The sequence below is a fragment of the Epinephelus moara genome, chromosome 14 (genome assembly GCF_006386435.1).
Source record: "Epinephelus moara isolate mb chromosome 14, YSFRI_EMoa_1.0, whole genome shotgun sequence".
Taxonomy (NCBI): domain Eukaryota; kingdom Metazoa; phylum Chordata; class Actinopteri; order Perciformes; family Serranidae; genus Epinephelus; species Epinephelus moara.
In genome coordinates this window covers 30,816,218-30,837,786 of record NC_065519.1, presented here as the reverse complement: position 1 = coordinate 30,837,786, position 21,569 = coordinate 30,816,218, and the positions used below count along the sequence as shown (strand labels likewise).

Below are 21,569 nucleotides of genomic sequence, written 5' to 3'. Positions count from 1 at the left end.
GAGGTTCTAAGAGTCGTTGATAAACCTTCAGAAGTTTCAGTCGTTCTTCGGGAGGTTCTAAGAGTCGCTGATAAACCTTCAGAAGTTTCAGTCGTTCTTCGGGAGGTTCTAAGAGTCGCTGATAAACCTTCAGAAGTTTCAGTCGTTCTTCGGGAGGTTCTAAGAGTCGCTGATAAACAGTGGTTCTTCAGGAGATTCTAAGAGTCACTGATAAACCTTCAGAAGTTTCACTGGTTCCTCAGAAAGTTCTAAGAGTCACTGATAAACCTTCAGAAGTTTCAGTGGTTCTTCAGGATGTTCTAGAACTTGTTGATAAACCTTCAGAAGTCACAGTGGTTCTTTGGGAGGTTCTAGAAGTGGTTGATAAACTTTGTGAAGTTTCATTGGTTTTTCAGGAGGTTCTAAGAGTCGCTGATAAACTTTCAATAGTTTCAATGGTTCCTCTTAAAGTTCTAAGAGTTGCTGATAAACCTTCAGAAGTTTCAGTCGTTCTTCAGGAGGTTTTAAGAGTTGCTGATAAACCTTTAGACGTTTCAGTGGTTCTTTGGGAGGTTCTAGAAGTCGTTGATAAACTTTGAGAAGTTTCATTGGTTTTTCAGGAGGTTCTCAAAGTTGTTGAGGTTCCATGAATTTCCCATGCTTTTGAATAAGCCTTGTAAGTTATTTCTGAGGTTTTAGGAGTTTCTGTGATTCTTTAGGAGGTTCTATAAGACTTAAAGAGGCTTCGTGGGTTTAAGGGGAGTTTCCAGGAGTCCTTTAGGAGGTCCCTGGGGTTCTAAGAGTGGTTCAAGAGGTCCTTGAAGAGTTTCCAGGGTGTTTTTCGTTATGTTGGAGGTCAGGAGGTTTGTCAGAAACTGGAAAATGTTGAACTGGAAAAATCACATGCATGACTGTTCAACACACACTCTGAACACACACACACACACGCTGGACACACACATTAAACACACACACATGTATTGAGGCACTTCAGAGCTGTCAGCACTGATCGTCCTGCAGAGAGAGACACAGAGCAGGAGGACGGCCAAATCTGTCTGGATATCACACACACACACACATTTAACACACACACACTGAACACACATACATTGAACACGCTAAGCACACACACCGAACACACACACACTTCCATATGAAACACAAACCTTCTGTTTCTTCAGTTCTCTGCCAACAATGTGCTCATTAAAGTGAAATAACATGTTGAAATGTTCCTTCCTATACATCACACACACACACACACACACACACACACACACACAGTATATCTACACTGTAAAACTCAGCTGGTTTTCATAAAATAAAAACTTGTTCCTCAAACAGTTGGCAGCGTCTGGAAGTCATTTCAAAGACGAGAAGAAGAAGAGTTTGACTCGCTCCGTTTACGTGCACTAAATGTCAGTCTTTTACTCTTCTTCTGAAAAGACAATATTCCTTCTGAGCTGTTTACACGTCTAATGAAACTGAATATTCCACAGATACTCCTGTTTACATGCAGCCGTGCACGCTCTGATTAATGCACCCTAACATGTCATTTATCACGTCTGAATATAGAACAGTGGATCATCTGGAGCTGATTGTGTCATTTTGCTTCTTTGAACCAAAAAAGGATATTTTTTTCCAGCAGTGTTGGGCTTGTTGGAGCGTGGACGGCCTCCCTCTTTCATCCCTTCAACCACCTCTGTGTTGTATTTGTGCATATCCAAGAACCTGTTGATATCCAGGTCTTTCATCATGTTTAAAGTAGGTGTGTTGAAATGTGGGCTTTTCTCTGGGGCGTGCATCTCCACTTCACAGCCTGAGGAACTTGGTCTGTGTTCAGCGCACGGGGCGACTGTAAACAGACGAGAGGCCGTGTGTCACAAACACCAGCTGAGGCTCATACTCCGAATGAGCTGTGTACACGTTCAAATGCAGCTATTAAAACTTGAATGATAAAAACATCCAGAATGCCTAATCCAGGCGGAGTATGTTGTTTGCATGACCTGTATCAGATTCAGGTTATTGTCATATTCACAATAGTAGTGAAATATTAGTGTGCATGTAGATGCAGTCACTGAGGGGGTGGGGCAGCAGGAGCTCTCTCGCTGTGTGGTATTAGTACTGAGAGACATTTCTGGCAAGTCCTACTTTCCTATTATTTTTTGAGTCACTCTAATGCACCACCTGACCTGGAATCTCAGGAGCTTCTAATTAAAAGCAGGCGAGCTGAAGTGAGTGTGGAGCGTGGAAGACGCCACAGGGTTACAGTCTTTAACTGCTGCCCATTAGGTTAGTCTTAGTTTTTTATTGTTTGGTGAAGTCGTTAAATACCCCGCTGATTTGAACTTTGTTTGTGTAAAGGCCCGTTAATTTGGGGAATGTTTATTTGGGGATTTTTGTTTTAATTTTTTTTAACAGTCAAGACAATCAGTTCTTAGTCATCTTTCAACTCTCCAAACATCCTGCAAATCAGTCGACTCTAAAACCAACCGAAGCACCTGGATCATGAAACAGTCAGTAAAACTAAACCAAAGACTGCAAGTTCATCAAATCTCCCGTTATGGCGCCTGTGGGCGGCGACTTTTTGAATTTATTTGGAAACCACAGTAAAGTACTCTTACTGCAGTAAAGGATCTGAGTACTTCTTCCATCACTTTCACTCTGAGGCAGATCATATGGAAGGTTATTGATTAGCCGTAAGCTAATCATCAGTTTATGTGACAGCTGTGATATTTTGGTGAAACATTAAATATAATCCAACATTAACACAGATCCAGACGTCAGTGGTTCCAAACTGGTCCAGATTAGTTCAAGGTCCACACAGTTTAATACATTCAGCGTCATAACGTAGCGTTCAGCATGTTTGGCCGTGCTGTCAAGCTAGTTTGCCGTCTCTGTCAAGTATGTTAGTTACCCACTTTACAGCAGGAAATAGCACTTCAAAATATAAGCTCTGGGCCAGAAATTCACTGTGCTTACAAAAAGTGTAATGGTCCATCGATCTGGATCGATATATCTATTCAGTGATCAACGATCAAATACCATGGATGCAAAGTGAAAACATTGATACATATCCTCATCTTTAGGTTACGCTTTTACTTTGAAAGTTTGTGTCACCGTCGCCATTAAAAATCGGCAGCAGCTGAGAGAAAGACGATGAGGATAAAGTTATCTACATGGAAATAAATCACGACATATTATGGATTTCAGAGAAAATACAGGTCAACAGACAAAGAACACATGGTGTATGTAAACAGTGCTGCTGTGAGCTAAAACACAGCGTAACATTACCTGCCTGGTCGGGCATCTCACTCTGCTAACTTTAAAATTAGCTGCTCTATTTTAACGATGCAGGCTGAAATTCAACCGTGCTGTTCTGTCGGGACATGCGGTGACTTGAACCACTGATGAGTAAGAAAAATAATAACATTACATGTAATTTGTTAAGCTGTAAGTTGAGGGGGAAAAGTCCGCTAGCTGCAAGGCTAATTTATGCAACGTAAACACGCTAAAGCTGGTAATGGGTGATGAGCAAAAAAACGTTGTTTTGTCCTTGAACCTCGACAGTTACTACTGAGCTGAATTTGATACTTCTGTTAAATGATGTTGTTAATCTGTGTTTTATAGCTGTTTTAAGTCTGTCTTCAGGACTTTAGGACAGATAGACCTCAGGTTTTAAGAAAAAGTTGATGGTTTGGGTTTAAATGAAAACATTTCTTGCGGTCCGTCCATTCAGAATGGACTCACGACCCACCAGTTCGTTACCAGCAGTGTACACCACAGTAAAAACAGCACATTTAACTTCATGTTCATTCATCAAACAAACACCTACAACACATCTCATTGGGCAGGACGGTTCATCTTTATTGTGATTGGCTGACAGATAATTCTCCTAAATATCAATAATAACAATAACAATAAGGCTTGCATGTATAAAACGGCAGAGAGCTGCAGCTGATCCAGAGTCAGCTGCTGTGTTCACACCACAACATGGAACCAGAAGTTCTGATCACATGATTTCCAACAAGAACCTCCTGCTCCTGAAGGCACCATTCAACAACGATGACATCACTGCAGCAGTCTTCAATGTGAAGACTACTCCCATCATGCAACAGCCCAGTATACAGTGAGGAGGCTCCACCCCTGTAGTGCTGCTGTTGGCTGGTTAGTGGTTCGACTGACGGGTCACGGGGACCAAAGAGTCCTGAAGTCAGTCAGTTTGTCTTCATGCAGTCATGAGGGTTTACTTTTAGTAAGTTGATCAAATCAAATTAAAGGACTGATTAAATTGAATAAAATGTACAGTTTATTGCTCCGAGTTACTGTGGTAATAAAAACCTGAAAGAGAAGCCAGGTCTGATAGGTCCAGACCTGGAGCAGGTTGCACCACCTAGTCTTTACTAAACCTGGTCCTAACTGCTCAGTGTGTTGTTGTTAAGAACGGACTTTAGAACGGACTTTACGTGTTGCACCAACCAAACTTCTTAGTCGTCTTAGTGATGTGCGTTCATGTGAATGTCCAGCAACTACAGCTATTGCCTCGTAGTGCCTTACTAGGATACATAATTCTCCTGCTGTCCTGCTAATGTGTAGCTTATTATTTATTATTTCTTGAAGCGTTATTATGGAGGATCAGAGAGACATTGAGATACGAAGCTTAACAGAGCTGTACAGGAGAGGCGTGTAAGTTAGCTAGATAAAAAAAAGAGGCTTTAGTAGGACAGCTAAATTGAGTTGCTGTTGACTTTGGGTTGTTCGGGTCTTTAGGGTATCAGGCTGCTGATGTATAGAAATAAATTCTGACTTCACACCTGCTGCTAACTAGATGAAAGATTTATGCCCGGTCTTAGTGAGAAGAAGGCTTAAGCCTAAATAGTGCAACTGGCGTAACTATGAGGTTGGACTTGGAACGCCAGGCTATGACTGACTTAGCTAAAGACTTGGCAGAAGCCTTGTTGGTGCAACCTGCCCCAGGTCAGTGATTTAAACAGATCTGATTTCCTGGTGAGAAAACGAGAGAGCTGCAGCTTTTTAGGCAGACGTAAGAATGACGTCTTCCTGTGCCAAAGCCAGGAAGATGGAGAGAGAAGGTCTTTCAGTGTGGACGAGATGTTCGCAGCTGTACAAGCTTTCGTAGTCAACTTACAGAGAGAACAACTCCATACACACTAACACATTTTCATTTTAAAAAATAAAATGATCTCCGTACACATGAGCGTTTTAGCACCGTTTCAGAAATAATCTGTCCATACTAGCACTCCTGAAAATCCACATGATTATTCACGTACACTGGACAGATGCATGTCGTCATAAAAAAGAAGCAGTTGTCCACAATGCAGTTGCTTAGTTGCAGAGAATACTACACAGGAAGGAGTGCAATGGTGAAAAGTAAGACCAGAGATTTCGTGCTTGAACTGATGATAAGGTGGAACTGGTACTGAAAGTAACACCACATAACGCTGCTGGACGCAGGAATTGTTGCAAATTCCTCTAAATGACTTGCCTCCTGCGGATGTGGGCAGTACTAGTATTATAAAATGCATAATTTAACTTAACAGTAAGGTCACAGGATCAAGGTTTTGATCCTACAAATGTTGGGGACATGTTTAAAGTTGTTTTAGAAGTGGGTTATTATCAAACAGATACTGTGGTTCTCATGGGCAGAACAAATAACTGACTGACTTCAGGTGTGATCTCTGGTCCTAAACATCAGATCTTCTCAGGCAGCTTTGAAATATTAAGGCAAAATCTTTTTTGTTCTTTTGTTTCTTTACAAAATGAAAAGGACTTTCGTATAAAAACAATGATCTCCTAGTCTTCTTTAAACATGATCAAATATCTGGTACAAAAAGTGCTAAAATACAAACACATTAACAGTTCTACAGTTTGAATATTTCTTGTGTGTCGTCCTCAGACCCGAAACAGTTCCCACACTCGCAGGTCTGGGACTCTTTAAAACTTATTTAAAAGGTTTTGTTTGCTGTAAAATCAGCTTAAATGTGCGTAGTCTGTGGAAACCTTTGTCTCCCTCCACAGTGGTTTTTGTTCGAGAAGGTTGAAACTAAAATGCTAAAAAGTGATGGTCAACCGAAAACTTTATGAACATGATGGTGCTTTTTGAATCCACTTTAGCTGACACTGATGAATCCAACCGGACCAACGATTCTGGACAGAACTGCAATCTTTTAACAAACCTCCACATTGTCCACATTGTTTAGTGTTTGACTTTAAATGATGGATTTCAGGTGCAGCATCAGTATTAAGTTTTAAAAAAGTTCTCAACCCTTAGAATAGGGAATGTTTGAGGACCCGAGCTCAATAAAATACACTTGAGTACTTTTACAACCCCGAAATCCACCATAAGTGGACCTTTGTAGGTGCCACAGTTTAAGAAACTCGTAGTCCTTTTGAGAGTTCCATAGTGTGGCGTAAATATTCCTCAAATTCTTCCTGAAAGTCTCCCAGTATTCCAGGGAATTCCATCACCTGAAGAATCATATTAACCTGGATAAATCCTTGAGAACTTTTTTGAAATATTTCCACAGAAGCCTGAAATCTCAAAGATTCACGAGGATTTCCTCAAAAGGTTCACTGCTGTTTTCTGAAGCCATCACAGAATAATTCTCACAGATTTTGACGAGTATGACACTTAAACTTAACAAGAACACGTCGACACGTCACAATATGAGTCCCTTCCGAACGTCCTGATGTCCCTCAGGAAAATATTCCCACATTGATAAGGATTACCAACTGGTCTGTTTGGAATTCCTCTGAAGTTGTTCCAATATTCCACAACATATTTCAACTTGTCCTCAAGAAGTCCACAAAAGCTTTTAGTTAAAATCCCAGAATATTCCTAATGGAGTATTACAAGGTATCCACAGACCTGAAATGTTACTCGGACACGTTCGCTCACGACAAAAATCCTTTCGGTCGTTTTTTAAAATCTCTTGGTTTTCAGCAGTCATAGTGGCAGAAGTTTGGGAGCTTTAGTTTGGACCATCAGCTGTTTCTTTAAAGGGCTTTGTTAGTGCATGAAAGGACGGGTATAAAGCATCCGTCCTCTTTTGTATTTCCACCAGAGTCCAGTAGAGATCAGAATCTCGTCCAGAATCTCCAGGTTTTAGATCCTCTGCAGCAAGAACCTGATCCGCTCTGGAGAACCAGAACCAACGTAGGAATTTTATGTGAAAGACAGGGCTGGGAACCAATCCCCAGTGGGTGGGGCTTTGTGATAAAAACAAAGCCAAATATGTCCAATCAGAGTCCTCCTGCTTCCTCACTGTACTAGATCCTGATTGGCCTGTGAGTTCAGGGTTTGGAGCAGGATTATAAAAACAAAGTAGGAGGAGTTTTCCTGAGCAGTGGAGGCCTGAAGTGGTCTGGCATGGCAAGGTATGTCCTGAGAGGCGTGGTCAACTCTGTCCTAAGCTCTGATTCGTCAGATTAACATGGGAGGCGGAGTCCTGTTGCACCTGAGTCAAACATAATGAAGCGTACAGAGCAAAGAGGACATTCTGCAGTCACTGTACGTTCATGTTTTAGTCTTCTGAGTTTTGTTGTGCTTCCTTAACGTCATAGCTGTGTTTGACCCGATTGCCTTTCATTGGTCCAAACATCTGGAGGCGGAGTATCACCGGTCCTCAGGCTTCGTGATTGGTCAAAATGTTCAGTGGTCAGTAAAAAGAGTGAGCGAGGCTCAACGTCGTCCTGAGTGTTGTGGTTTTGGACAGTGCGGCAGGGCAGGGCTGTTATTGGTCAGTAGAGAAGGGTGGGCGGGGCTTTGTGTATCCTGAGTGTCTGGATGGAGGAGAGGATTTTCTTTTGGTGGCCGGCGAGGGTCACGCCCACTCTGAGCAGGTCTCTATGGAAACAGAAGGGGAGAGTTTGAAAGAGCCAAAAATACAGCTGAGCTAACGTGAACACTTAATTACTAAATCTCATTAATTTGACTATAAGACAAGGAGTCATCAATATTTGTGTGTTTGTGTGTCGTACTCAGTGTTGAGCTGTGAGACGACGTCCAGGCTGGTGAATCCGGCCTGCAGGAAGCTCTGCTCATATCGTTCCATCTTTATAGCTCGAAGCCACTCAGAGACTGAACCACATGCCGAGAGAGGAGGGGGGACACGCTGGTCCAACAGAGGCTGGGACGCACTGAGAGACAGACAGATGGGTAGACAAAGAGACAGACAGACGGGCAAAAACAGACAGACAGGATATTACTTCATTCTGAGCCTTAATCCAGGAATGTGAACCGTTCTGCACCTGCTCATGTAAACAACTCTGTCTATATAAACTGCTGCCAATCACACAGCTGGCAGCCCCACAAGCCCCGCCCACTGCACACACACACACACACACAAATACACTCTCCATGGCAGCCTCTGACCTCTGACCCCCAGCAGCTGGTGCATTAGTGACATTCCAGCCCTGCCAATCAAACCCCCTTCTCCTCCTCCTCACCTTCGTCCCTCTGGGAGCGTCACCTTCAGGGAGGCGGGGTTTCGGATCAGCCTATCGAGCGAAGCCACCACGTCGCAGAACCTTGGCCGATTGGCTCGTTCCTTCTGCCAGCAGTCCAGCATAAGCGCGTGCAGGGAGTTGGGGCACTCTGGCGGCGGGGGCAGCCGGTAGTCCTGCTCGATGGCGTTAATCACCTGACAGAGTGAGACGGTTCTGGTTTTTCTCTTTATTTTTACATTTAATCACTTTAATGATAATTAAACAATTTAAGAGCTGCTGTTCAGTCTGTGGCACTAAACATCAGAGAACTTATTTCTTTATTTTTCCTGTTTGTTCTTCGTTCACTGTCATTAAACGCCTCTGATGCAAAATGTATTGAATTTTAATAGAAGGAAAAAATAACTGGAAATTGTTTAATTATTTATATGAATCTATGTATTCGTATATACTCATAGATGTCATTATTAATATCAGACTTCTGTTTTCAGTTGTACTGCATGAGTTAGTTTTTGTCCCAGAATAATTAACAAAAATATTGGTTTTGATTCCTGATTAGATTTTTGTTTTTCAGTTGTTTTGTGTTGCCATGTTTCTTTGTGTCATAATGCTTTGAGTTGTGGTTATGTCGTTATAATCTGTCATACAGCAGGCTAAGGACTCCTTAACTTAAAGGAGAGATGGAGGAGGAACCCCCTACTACATATAAAGTGAATAATTAAGCTGCATTTTAAACTGGGCCGATGGAGGTTTGTATCCATCTTGAACTGTATTTGCTTTTCATGTAGGTGAATTTGCACTGATGTGCATTCTTAGACATATTTTAATTTCTGACGAGAAAAAAAATTCTGCAGTAACTCTGAGGACCCACTGTTGAGAACCCTGGTCATACAGAAAATGGTTAAACAAATAGTTTTTTCCTTACGTCCTGGTTGCTCATGTCCCAATATGGACGTTCTCCGTATGACATCACTTCCCACATCACGATGCCGTAACTCCACGCGTCACTGGCTGATGTGAACTTTCTGCGAGTCAAATAAAATTTTGACTTTGATTAACTACGATAACAAATATCTATTAGAACTGAACACACCATGTAGTACTGATACTCACCTGTAGGCGATGGCTTCAGGAGCCGTCCACCGAATGGGAATCTTTCCTCCCTGAGAACGAGACAGTCGGTTAGCTTAGGGAACAATGCTGGTAGCTAGTCTTTCAAAAATAAAAGCACAGTGGAGTGGCCTACAAAGGAAACATGCTGCAATAAAAGCTCCGTAAAGTTTACTAAGTCCTTTTAAGAGACTGTTTGTGAATGAACTACATTTGCAAAGAAGAACAGAGGACCAATAACAAAACCCTGAGGAACTCCACATGTTTGAGCAGCTAGCTACAGGTTGTTTCATACAGCTGAAGACTGCGTCTACCAGGTGCTTCAAACAGGTATTATTCAAGTTAACAAAGAGGATTCTGGCAGCGTGCTAACTGGTTAGCCTGTTGGCTAGCTGTTTTATCAGCTAACTCACCAGAGAGCTGGTGTACGTCGGGTCAGAGGAGTTTTCAGTCAGGAACCTGCTGAGACCAAAATCTGACACCTGAAGACACAGAAACACACCTGTTAGAGCAAACTGACATACAGATGAACAGGTGGACAGATAGACAGACAGGGGGACAGTCTCACCTTGCACACCAGGTTGGAGTTGACCAGGATGTTGCGAGCTGCCAGGTCTCTGTGGACGAAGCTCATGTCTGACAGGTACTTCATCCCTGCCGCGATCCCACGCAGCATTCCCACCAGCTGGATGGTGGTGAACTGTCCGTCATTCATCTGCAGAGACAGACAGGTGAGACACAGACAGATATAACACAGATAAGTGAGACACAGACAGGTGAAGCCTGTCTCACCCTCAGGAAGCTGTCGAGCGCTCCGTTCTCCATGAACTCGGTGAGGATCATGACGGGACAGGAAGTGGTAATGACGCCCTCAAGGTGGATGATGTTGGGGTGCTGGAACTGACCCATGATGGACGCCTCTGATAGGAAGTCTCGCCTCTGCTTCTCTGTATAGCCACCTTTCAGCGTCTTGATTGCCACGTAGTTCTCCTTCCTGCCCGGGACCCTCAGCCGACCACGACACACCTCTCCAAACTCACCTGGACAGGTACATCAGAAAGTGTCATCAGAGTTATGATCATTAAAAAGTCTTTAAATATTAAAAACACACCCTGACATCACCATCAGAAGGTTTGATCATTTCTGAATATTAGTGGACGTGATGTTAAACTCTTAAAAACATGGACCTTTCCTGTAGAGGTGTACTGTTGCTTTAAGGCTCATTAGCACATACCAACATGTCTACACCTCATACAACACGTACATACGTGTGTGTGTGTGTGTGTGTGTGTGTGTGTGTGTGTGCCAGGTGGCGGTGAAAGCTTTGCACTCTTGTTTCCGCGGTAACAGCTATCCAGTTACATCTCACTAATGTCCTGAGCAGAGACTCCTACTGTTACAGTAGCCCCACACTCACACTGTGTTTACTTTTAATAATGTTGGAGAACATCGAGAACATGGATTCTCCTCTCCGGGTTCTGCACGCAGACATTACAAAATAAAAGTCTCTGTAAGAGTGTGCCAGGAACAAAATAAAAGCCTTTTCTAAAACCATTTGATTGTGCTGTTGCCTCCGAGTAGCTCTCTGCTCAGATACTAAAAAGTTTCTGTAAAAGGTTTCTGAGCTTTTTCTAAAAACACTCTGGATTTCCTAAAATGTTCCCCAAACCCCCCCCTCTCTAAATGTCTAAGGGTTCCTTATCAAGTCCCTAAAAGAGTTCTTGAATAAAGTATAAACAAAAAAAGAATCCTAGATTCACAAAAAGTTTCTCAAAAGGTTTCGATGTTCTAAAAAAGTTCCTTAAGATCCAAAAAGGTTCCCTAAAAGATTCTTTGATTCCCGTCAAATGCCAAATTTTACCTGCTGCTTAAAAGTTTCTTAAAATGTCCTTTTTTCTCGGTTTCTTAGAGATCCAAAAAGTTTTTTTAGGTTAAAAAAGTTTCTAAAAACATTTCCAGGTTCCTCAAAAGTTGCTAAAGTTATCAAAAAGCTGAAGCACCTAAAAGGTTTGTAGGTTTCAGCAAATGGACCCTAAAAAAAACTAAAAAAGGTTTCTCAAAAAAGGTTCCTGGATTCCACTCAAGTACCTAAAAGGTAATTCTGAAAATTAGAAATTGTTCCTATTTTTTTTTTCAGTAGTGAAGTCCTGGACTCCTGCCAAGTACCTCTAATGGTTTATGTGACCTTAAATTGTTCCTAAAATGTCCTGAAAAGGTCCTAAAAACTTGATCAAAATTACTGAAATGCTTATTTTGTCTAAAAGGCTCCTTAAAAGATTTGTAGCTTCCAGAAACAAAGTTCATGGCTTCCTAAAAGATTATTTAAAAAAGTTTCGCAAGGTTCCTGATTCAAGTACCTAAAAAGGTTCCTTCATCCCTTAGCAGTTTTAAATATCATAAATTCTTCCTGAAAATATTTTTTTGGTGGCAACAAGTTACTACAAGGTCTAAAAAAATCTATTTACAATAACACATTTCTAAATTCATAAAAGTTCTTCAAAAGGTTCCTGGATTTCAGTTATATCCCTGAAAGGTTTGTAGATTTCAGAAAAGGCTCCTTAAAAAGCTGATGGCCTCCGAAAGAATTCTTCAGAAAAGTTCGTAAATTTCAAAGATTATAAATCCTCCTTTTGGGGGGGGGGGGGGGGGGGGGGGGGAATAAAAAGTTCTTTTTAGAGATCAGATTCTTTTTAGAATTCAGATAAAGTTCCTAAAAAAATTCCTCGCTTCCTAAAAGATTCCTGAACAAAATGACTGTAAAGGTTCCTGGATTCAAGTCAAGTACCTAGAAAAGTTCCCGCATATTTAAAACATTTTAAGGATTTTGAGAGTTCCTAAAAAGTTGTTTTTGGTTAAAAAGTTCCTAAAAATGTTACTGAGTTTCTCTAGTTTTTTTTAAGGATATTTACAGTAACTGATTTCTAGATTTAAAAACAGATCCTCTTAAGGTTTCTGGATTCATGTTGAGTACCTAAAAAGGTTCATATGACCTCCAAATGTTCCTTAAGGAACCAAAAACCGTCACTGTGTAAAAACATGTTACCGACCTGCTCCGATCACTTCCTCAATCTTCACGAAGGACGCCTCAATCTCTTTGGCGAATTCCCTCACTGCCTCGTTGGGGTCCTCATAGGTAAACGGGTCGATGTACACCTTCATTGCTATGACAACAACACATCATCATCATCATCATCAGCATCAGCAGCAAAAACGAATGAGTTCCTCCAGGATTTCGTGGGCTGTTTTCAGGATTGTTTCTGCCTGAATTGCCACCTGGTTATCGGTGACTGTTGGGTAACGTTAGCCATGTGATGCATCAAATCGTCAAATTTGCGGTGACTGGACAAAATGGCGATTACAAACTTTACGGGGATCGGCTGAATTTGAGTTAACTGTTACGATCACAACATCCTGGAGGGACGAAATAAACCTGAAGGTAACACAATTTGATTGGCCGAGCCGAAACTCACTCTGTCCCATCTGGTAGTGTCCACTCTTATCATGCAGGTCTGAGTCCTTCATTCTCCTGCTGAGGGACAGACAGACAGGAGACAGACAGACAGACACACAAGAGAGACAGACAGGAGACAGACACACAAGAGAGACAGACAGGAGACAGACAGACAGACACACAGGAGACAAACACAGGAGAGACAGGAAAGACAGAAAGAAAAGAGACAGACAGGTCTTTAGTTTTTCAGCAGCTGCAGGATTCTTTATCTCCCTAGAGACACACACTCACACAATAACACACACACACACGGTAACACACACACACACACAGAAACACACACACACACACACACACACACAGTTACACACACCTCCTCTCTCCTCCTTTTGGTCTCTCTCTGAGGAATGTTATTATGTGTGTGTATCTCTCCATCTTCTCTCAGAGTGTCGAGTTTCTCCGTCTTTATATAGTTGTCGTTCCCGCCCTGATCTGTGTGTGTGTGTGTGTGTGTGTGTGTGTGTGTGTGTGTGAACCCGAGGTCACTGTTCTATTGTTCTGCTGCAGGGAGGGAGCATCCTGAACACACTGACACACACCATCACACACACACACATTCTCTTACCGGTAACAGTACACAGCGACGATCACCGCGGCGATGAGCAGCAGTATCCCCATGGAAACGAGGACCGCCGTCACCACCAGCTGAGAGTGAGCGACACCTTCCAGAAACAAACATCAGGACAACATCAGCTTCACGCCGTCATAAACATACACAGTGTTTATATATGAAGTTATATGTAGTACCATGAGTACCATCGGGCAGCGTGTTGAAGGTGCTCGCTGCGCTGAACGTCCCATATCCGGCCTGTGAGCGAGCGCGGACCTGCACCTGATACTGCACGGCCCGCTGCAGCCCCGTCAGCACCACTGCAGAAGACCGGCTGGACATGTACTGCCACTGACCCGCCTCCTCGCCATCCTGACGGTGACATCAGCAGTTACATCATAGTCCATCACATCAGCCCTGCATGTGTGTGTCTGTGTGTTACTGTGTGTGTGTGTGTGTGTGTGGGTACCTTGCGGCTGTAGCGGAGCTGGTAGTCCAGGATCTGGTACTGGTTCGGCAGAGCTGGAACGTTCCACTCTAAAGACAGACTGGACTCTGAGGCCGCCGCCCTCCTGACGCCGGACACTGGAGGAGGAACTATACACACACACACACACACACACACACACACACACACATACACGCAGAGTTATAAATGTAAATGTTAACTCACCTTTAGAGTGACCTCATGTGACCTTCAAATGTTCCTCATTTCCTCAAAAGGTTCTTGGACTTGTATCAAGTACCTGAAGTTTCCTGCCTCCTAAAAGTGTCTCAAAATGTTCTTTAGGATTCTTAAAGATCCTCAAAGGTTTCTGGGTGGTAAAAAGTTTCTATTAACCTCCCCGGGTTCCTAAAAAGTTGTTTACATTTTCTAAAAGTTACTTGGTTCTTTCGAAGTACCTAAAAAGGTTTGTAGGTTTCACGAAAAGATCCTTAAAAAGTTCATGGCTTCCTAATGGATTTCTAAAAAAAAAGCTTCTCAATAGGTTCCTGGATTCCATTCAAGAACTAAAAAAAGGTTCCTGCCATCTTAAAACAATTTCTGGTGATAAAAAGTTACTCCATTGTCTAAAAAACATATTTCCAGATTTCTAGCTTAACAAAGGTTCCTGTATTCCTGACAATGTTACCTTCAAATGTTCCTAAATTGTCCTAAAAAAGTTACTAAAATCATACCCGTGTTCCTAAAGTTATTAAAAGTTGCAAAAAAGTTCCTTGGTTCTTTGACTCCACCTAAAAGTTTACTTAAAAGGTTTGCAGGTTCCAAAAAAAGCCCCCGATAAAGGTTATGATTTCCTAAAATATTCCTTAAAAGGTTCCCCTTAAGGTTCCTGGAGTCCAGTCAAGTGCTCCTGCATCCTTAACAATATTTTTTGGTGATAAAAAGTGACTCCAGTTGCCAAAAACGATATTTACAGTACAAGGTTTCTAGATTCACTTAAGTTTCTTTAAAAATGTTCTTAAAAAGTTCCTCAAAGATCTAAAGAAGTTCTTAAATAGGTTTGTGGATTTGTGTGAAGTGCCTAAACTATCCTGCTTCCTTTAAAGTCATTAAAATATTCTCAAAGATCCTTTAACTGTTATTAGGTGCTAAATAGTTCCTAAAAAAATTCTCGGTTCCTAAAAAGTTGCTGATAATTACTAAAAATATTACTCGGATCCTTCTAAGAACAGTAAAGTTTTGTTGGTTCCAGAAAAAGCTCCTTTAAAAGTTCACTGCTTCCTAAAGGATTCCTAAGGGTTTCCAGATCCTAGTCAAGTAAAAGATTCCTACGTCCTTAAAAAATGTAAAAGATCATAAATTGTTCCGATAAACATTTTTGGTTTTAAAAAATTACCCCAGGGTCTAAAAATTTTTTTTAGATCCATGAAAGTTTCTCAAAAGGTTCCTGGATTCCAGTCAAGTACCTACAAAGGTTCCTGCATCCTTGAGTTTTAAAGATTATAAATAATTCCTAAAAAGTTTTTTGGGAGCCAGAAAGTTCTAAAACATCTGCAGGCTCCTAAAAAGTTGCTCAACCTTACTAAGAAGTTAACTTTGTTTCTTCCTATATTATGGTATATGTTGGTATGAAAGGCATTCTGGGTAATGTAGTGTATTTATGTGTTGCGTACCGTCTCTGCTGGTGGTGATGTTGACTGTGTCGAAGGCCGGCTCTGATTGGCTGAGAGCGGAGACGCCGTTCAGTGATTGGATGGTGAAGATGTACCTGGTGTGTGGGCGGAGTCCCCACACGGCCACGCGGCGCTGAGTCAGACCGTGCTGCGCCGGCCGGTAGAGGACGCTATCATCACACGGCGAACAGGAACCGACCAATCCCTGAGGAGGAGACAAGTAGAGGTGGAGTCAGGGGGGAGGAGACTGGACCAGGGTCTGATACTGGTCTGACTGGTCTTTGTGGCTGTAATCGAACTCTTCTAACTGTTCTTACTGGTGTAACTCAGTGGTGTGGGTTCGGGTCTAACTGGTCTGCCTGTTGTGCTGGTTCTAATTGGTCTAACTAGTCTTACTAGTGTCTGTGGTTCTGGTCTAACTGGTGTACCTTGGTGGTGTGGGTTCGGGTCTACCTGGTCTAACTGGTGTACCTTAGTGGTAGTGGTACTGGTCTAACTGGTGTACCTTAGTTGTAGTGGTACTGGTCTAACTGGTGTACCTTGGCGGTGGTAGTTCTGGTCTAACTGGTCTAACTGGTGTACCTTAGTGGTAGTGGTACTGATCTAACTGGTGTACCTTAGTGGTAGTGGTACTGGTCTAACTGGTGTACCTTAGTGGTAGTGGTACTGATCTAACTGGTGTACCTTAGTGGTAGTGGAACTGGTCTAACTGGTGTACCTTGGGGGTGGTGGTTCTGGTCTAACTGGTGTACCTTAGTGGTAGTGGTTCTGGTCTAACTGGTGTACCTTAGTGGTAGTGGTACTGGTCTAACTGGTGTACCTTGGGGGTGGTGGTTCTGGTCTAACTGGTGTACCTTAGTGGTAGTGGTACTGGTCTAACTGGTGTACCTTGGCGGTCGTGTTTCTGGTCTAACATGTCTAACTGGTGTACCCTGGTGGTGTTGGTGGTTCTGGTCTAACTGGTGTACCTTGGCAGTTGTGTTCTGGTGTTACTGATCTAACTGGTGTACACTGGTGGTGGTGGTTCTGGTCTTACTGGTGTACCTTGGCAGTTGTGTTCTGGTCTTACTGGTCTACCTGGTGTACCTTGGTTTTGATGGTTCTGGTCTTACTGGTCTAACTGGTGTACCTTGGTGGTGATGGTTCTGGTCTAACTGGTCTACCTGGTGTACCTTGGTGGTGATGGTTCTGGTCTAACTGGTCTACCTGGTGTACCTTGGTTTTGATGGTTCTGGTCTTACTGGTCTAACTGGTGTACCTTGGTGGTGATGGTTCTGGTCTACCTGGTGTACCTTGTTGGTGATGGTTCTGGTCTACCTGGTGTACCTTGGTGGTGATGGTTCTGGTCTAACTGGTGTACCTTGGTGGTGGTCCCACAGCTGGAGCAGAGGACTCTGTAGTTGAGGTCTCCTCGTCCTCCTCGGTTCAGCGGCTCGCTCCACTCCAGAGTCATCGAGGTGTCGTTGACCTGACTCACTATGGAGCGTGGAGCAGAGGGGGGGCCTGGGGAGGGGGGTCAGAGGTTCAAAGGTCAAACAGCTGGTCGCTCTGTTGCCCTGAGTTCAGACTCACAGGCACATCAGAGCTGATCATAAAACTTCATTTTCTCCGCTGTTTGTTTTAGTTTCACTAAATAAGTCGAATCATCACAGAGTTCTCTTTGTGTGTTTCCAGCTGACTGACTGACTGAGGCCTACACACACACTGAAACCTAAAACCACACACACACACACACACACACACACACACACACACACACACACTCAGAGGTAATGAGCCTATTAATTTGGACTAATTGCTGCTGCCCGGGGCGATGTAGTTACAGGGGCGGAGTCAGAGTACTTAAAGAGGCGGGTGGAGGTTTTGGAAAGAGAATAATGGGGCTGGTTTGTGTGTGTGTGTGTGTGTGTGTGTGTGTGTGTGTTGAGGATGTATTTAAGAGTTATACATTTTTATATTTAGAGCTCACAGTAAAACAAACACCATTAAAGTCAGTGAACTGGTCAAACTGGTCCTGGATCAGAACAAAGAATAAAACAAGGTAAAAATAAAGCCTCACTCGTGCAGGGTGCGTGCAGCGGGTCGGAGTCGGCTCGGTGGTAATTCGGCAGTAGGCAGGGGCAGAAGGCGGAGCCTGGGATCTGAGTGTTGCTGTTGGCTGGACACAGGCTGCACCCGCCTGGTCCTGACCCCACCTTGAACTGACCAGGTGGACAGGCTGCGGGGAAACACACAGTTAGCATTAGCATCTCAAATCTAATCCGTCACTGAAACATCTTTAAAACAGATTGTAACATTTTGGATTAATCCGCCGTTGAAAGTAGTCCCTCCCATCTGTCTGACACAGAGCACAGTGTGGACTGTAACAGAGGCCGAACATCAGCCGACCGCCCGATAAATTTAGGACCATTTAATTTACTGGAGACGGGATCACAGGGAGCAGCCTCGCACAGACAATGAGAGACAGGAAGTGACCTTGGCTTCAGCAGGATGTGGAAAGTGCTGCCATGATGTCATCACTGGCATCTCCCGCTAAGCACACGCACGCACTGAAACACACACACACAGATATACACACACACTCTCTTTGGCAGCTCAAGTAGCAGAAGTTGACCTCTGAACTTTTCACTCAGCCAGGCTTTTACTCTAACCTCCCTCCTGTGTGTGTGTGTGTGTGTGTGTGTTATAGTGTGTGTGTGTGTGTGTGTGTGTGTGTTATAGTGTGTGTGTGTCAGCTGACCTCTGACTTCAAAAAGAATAACAGGAAGCTTCGACATACAAACTGTCTCTTTGTGTCTGTGTCACTGAACACACCACCAGGATTCATTAACTTGAAGCTGCAGCAGAAACCGTCCTCTGGTGCCGACACTGCTGTTTTTGTTTATTATGATGTCACTTCTTAAAATATCCTCCAATACTTCAGGTCCCTAAAATCTGCACAACCTAAACTGTAACGGTGTGTGAGTAAATAAACCATATTATTTGATTATTGAAATTTCGTCCTTAAAAAATAAAGAAATCTGACGTTTTTTTCATCAGATTTTAGAAATTAAAAACACAAAATAAATGCCCATTTTTTATGAGCATGGTGAAAAGCCGTGATTGATTCATTGTCCATTCATCTGGCGCCGATTCGCATATTTTGCACCACAGAGCAATGATGTCATTATGAGTGTACAATGTGATGAAGACAGAAGCCTCAGCTTTCTGCTGAAAGAAGAACGAATGTTCTTGTTATAATGGTTTCCATTTTAGACTGATCACAGCACCATTACACCACCAGCAGCAGCCTGAACCGCTGATACAAGACAGGATGGATCCATGCTTCCATGTTGTTTACACCAAATTCTGACCCTACCATCTGAATGTCGCGGCAGAAATCCAGACGTGATGATGGCGAAGACAGAAGCCGTCAGACCAGTTCAGACCAAAGATTCGCAACGAGACAAAACCATTTTGGAACGTTGGCGAGAAAAGTGTCAGCGGTGTGAACTGGCCGCTGATGGTGTCACCTGACACCTGGTCAAGTGGCCAGCGGCTGGTTTTAAAGCATGTCACCTGTTTCAACAGCCAATCAGCTTCTAGTGAAGTCCGCTGGTCAAGTCAAAATGACCGCAGACAGTGCCGTTGTCAGACGGTGGGTCACTGCTGCTGCTGGCTGTATGTGCTTATGCCCCGCCCACACACACACATTCTCACTGACTGATGAATTGGTGCTGGTTATTGATATTATTGTGGCGTATTGATTATGAATACAGTCCATCTGATGCTGGTGTAGTTTCATCACTGAGTTCATCAACAGAACATTTGTATCAGGAGGCGTTGTTGCTCTTCTTCTACATCAAACTGTCAACACGTGTAATCATCTCCAGCTCCGCTCTGTTTACACTGGCACTGAGTGTGTGTGTGTGTGTGTGTGTGTGTGTGTGTGTGTGTGTGTGTGTGTGTGTGAGAGAGACTGTGAAAGAATTTTAAGTGCTGATGTTGATGAAACACACTTCACCTCTCACACTGTCGAAGCTTTTACTCTGTAAAATAAATGACGCTCTCAGCTGACTGTTCCTCTGAGCGCTCCACTCTCAACGAGTCTCAACGAGTCTCAACGAGTCTCAACGAGTCTCAACGAGTCTCAGGTGGTTCAGCTCCAAGTCAAGTTAAAATACATGACGATACTATTACTGTGTAAACTCACCTCGACAGCGCACGTCGGTGGCGCCCGCCTCGTATCCGGGGCGACAGGCGCAGCTGGATGTCGGCTGCCCCACCCACTGCCCATCCTCTCCGCAAAGCATGCTGGGAGGTCGCGACTGCTCGCCAGGCGGAGTCACAGCATTCTCCACACACACACCCTGAGCCTTCAAAACACACACACAAATGTTTCAGGATTAAAGCCTATAAACAACAGAATTAGTTCTCTTAAATTAATATAATACTTTTACTTTGAAAAGTAAATGTAAAAAGCTTTTAATTTGTAAAGTAAATAATGAGGATTTGATTTAGTATGAAAAATAATTTGTTTTTATTTTGTAGGCTAAATGACAGTACTTTTATTTTTTTTTAAACTAAATCACAAAGCTCTTATTTTATAAACTTAATAAAACACTGTCACTTTACAAATTATTTAAAATACTATTTTGTGAACTAAATGATACTTTAATTTTTTAAACCATGTGACAATACTTTTATTTTTTATAAAAAAAATTGCAATTGCTTTTATTTTTTGTTTCATTTATTTATCATTTATTATTTTTTATAATTTATTTCTTTTTATTTTTAAATTTTTTAAATTAATTTTTTATTTTATATTTTATAAAACCTTTATTTTTGTAAACAAAGTGACAAAGCTTTTATTTTGTTAAATGAAGGTAACTCTAAGTAATGGTGATAATGGCGTTTTAACTTTTCAAAATAAAAACAGTTTGTCTGTCTGAGGGTTTTTGGGGCATCCTGGGTATTTAACCTTGTTGTTGCCGTGGTTACGGGGTAGTTACCTGCTCCACCAGTGAGTGGGGGATGGTTTCAGGGAAGGAGGCGAAGGCACGGCGGAGGGGCGGGCACTTCTGGTAGAAGACCCGTACGGAGAGTAGCGCCATGCAGGCGCCCTGGCTCTGAAAGGCCAGGTAAAGCCCCGCCCCCCTCAGCCGCTCCAGGCGCAGCAGTTTGACGTTGTACCGCCTCTCGCCGCCGGGCCGCAGCAGGTGGTCGGCGGCCACCGTGGACACTTTGGTGTACGGGTTCTCCATCCAGGCCGGGTGAGTGGGCGTGGCCTCGTCGCTGTCGGACTGGTAGTAATAAAGATTGAAGGTTTCTTTACAGTGACGCCGGTTCAGACTGGAACACTCCATCATGGTGAACCTGAGGAACAATTATTGATCACCAATCAATAACTCATCAGGAACAGAGACTGGATCAATACGGTCACGATTAAACAAGTTTTTATGTTTTAATTCTTTAATTCTTTAGTTTCTGATTCTCAGCTGTGATTAAATGATATTAAGTCAATGTCGACATGATGATGATGATGATGATGATGATGACAAATCAACTAACCGAATCTCGACGTAGAGGGTGGTCGCCATCCTCCGGGGGATCCAGCGTGTCCTCAGCCAATAGGAGGACGGGCTGTCTATAGTGCAGATCTCATAGGTCCGCACGCTGTTCGACTCGTCGTCCAATCCGCTCGCTTCCTCCCACTGCAGAGACAGAAACAGAGAGGGAAGCATTCGTCATTGAAATCAATGGCAAACGTTAGCAAAGAGCTAACAGGTGGTGTTCCAGAGTCTCTACCTGAGGATCGTCGGCAGGATAGTTCGTCCACCGAAGGTCAGACGTTGCCAG

General features: G+C 43.0%; 1 protein-coding gene across 2 annotated transcripts in view; it reads right to left on the bottom strand.

Moving 5' to 3' along the window:
• Nucleotides 1-3,817: 3,817 nt before the first annotated feature.
• LOC126400611 (ephrin type-B receptor 4b-like) overlaps nucleotides 3,818-21,569 on the bottom strand; it is a 27,526-nt gene continuing 9,774 nt past the window's right edge. The window contains exons 2-21 of one of the 2 annotated variants that reach the window (XM_050061461.1): nucleotides 21,519-21,569; nucleotides 21,282-21,424; nucleotides 20,723-21,086; nucleotides 19,924-20,086; nucleotides 17,791-17,949; nucleotides 17,092-17,234; nucleotides 15,732-15,936; nucleotides 14,083-14,210; nucleotides 13,811-13,985; nucleotides 13,629-13,725; nucleotides 13,023-13,081; nucleotides 12,600-12,713; nucleotides 10,345-10,592; nucleotides 10,121-10,267; nucleotides 9,966-10,034; nucleotides 9,556-9,605; nucleotides 9,368-9,467; nucleotides 8,446-8,639; nucleotides 7,978-8,136; nucleotides 3,818-7,843 (exon numbers count right to left, since the gene is read on the bottom strand). The exon at nucleotides 21,519-21,569 is cut by the window's right edge and continues 20 nt beyond it. In XM_050061461.1, coding sequence (XP_049917418.1) covers nucleotides 7,738-7,843; nucleotides 7,978-8,136; nucleotides 8,446-8,639; nucleotides 9,368-9,467; nucleotides 9,556-9,605; nucleotides 9,966-10,034; nucleotides 10,121-10,267; nucleotides 10,345-10,592; nucleotides 12,600-12,713; nucleotides 13,023-13,081; nucleotides 13,629-13,725; nucleotides 13,811-13,985; nucleotides 14,083-14,210; nucleotides 15,732-15,936; nucleotides 17,092-17,234; nucleotides 17,791-17,949; nucleotides 19,924-20,086; nucleotides 20,723-21,086; nucleotides 21,282-21,424; nucleotides 21,519-21,569 — 2,874 coding nt within the window. In that variant the 3' untranslated portion in view covers nucleotides 3,818-7,737. The remainder of the gene's footprint in view (nucleotides 7,844-7,977; nucleotides 8,137-8,445; nucleotides 8,640-9,367; nucleotides 9,468-9,555; nucleotides 9,606-9,965; nucleotides 10,035-10,120; nucleotides 10,268-10,344; nucleotides 10,593-12,599; nucleotides 12,714-13,022; nucleotides 13,082-13,628; nucleotides 13,726-13,810; nucleotides 13,986-14,082; nucleotides 14,211-15,731; nucleotides 15,937-17,091; nucleotides 17,235-17,790; nucleotides 17,950-19,923; nucleotides 20,087-20,722; nucleotides 21,087-21,281; nucleotides 21,425-21,518) is intronic. The other variant, XM_050061462.1, reaches the window with a different exon arrangement.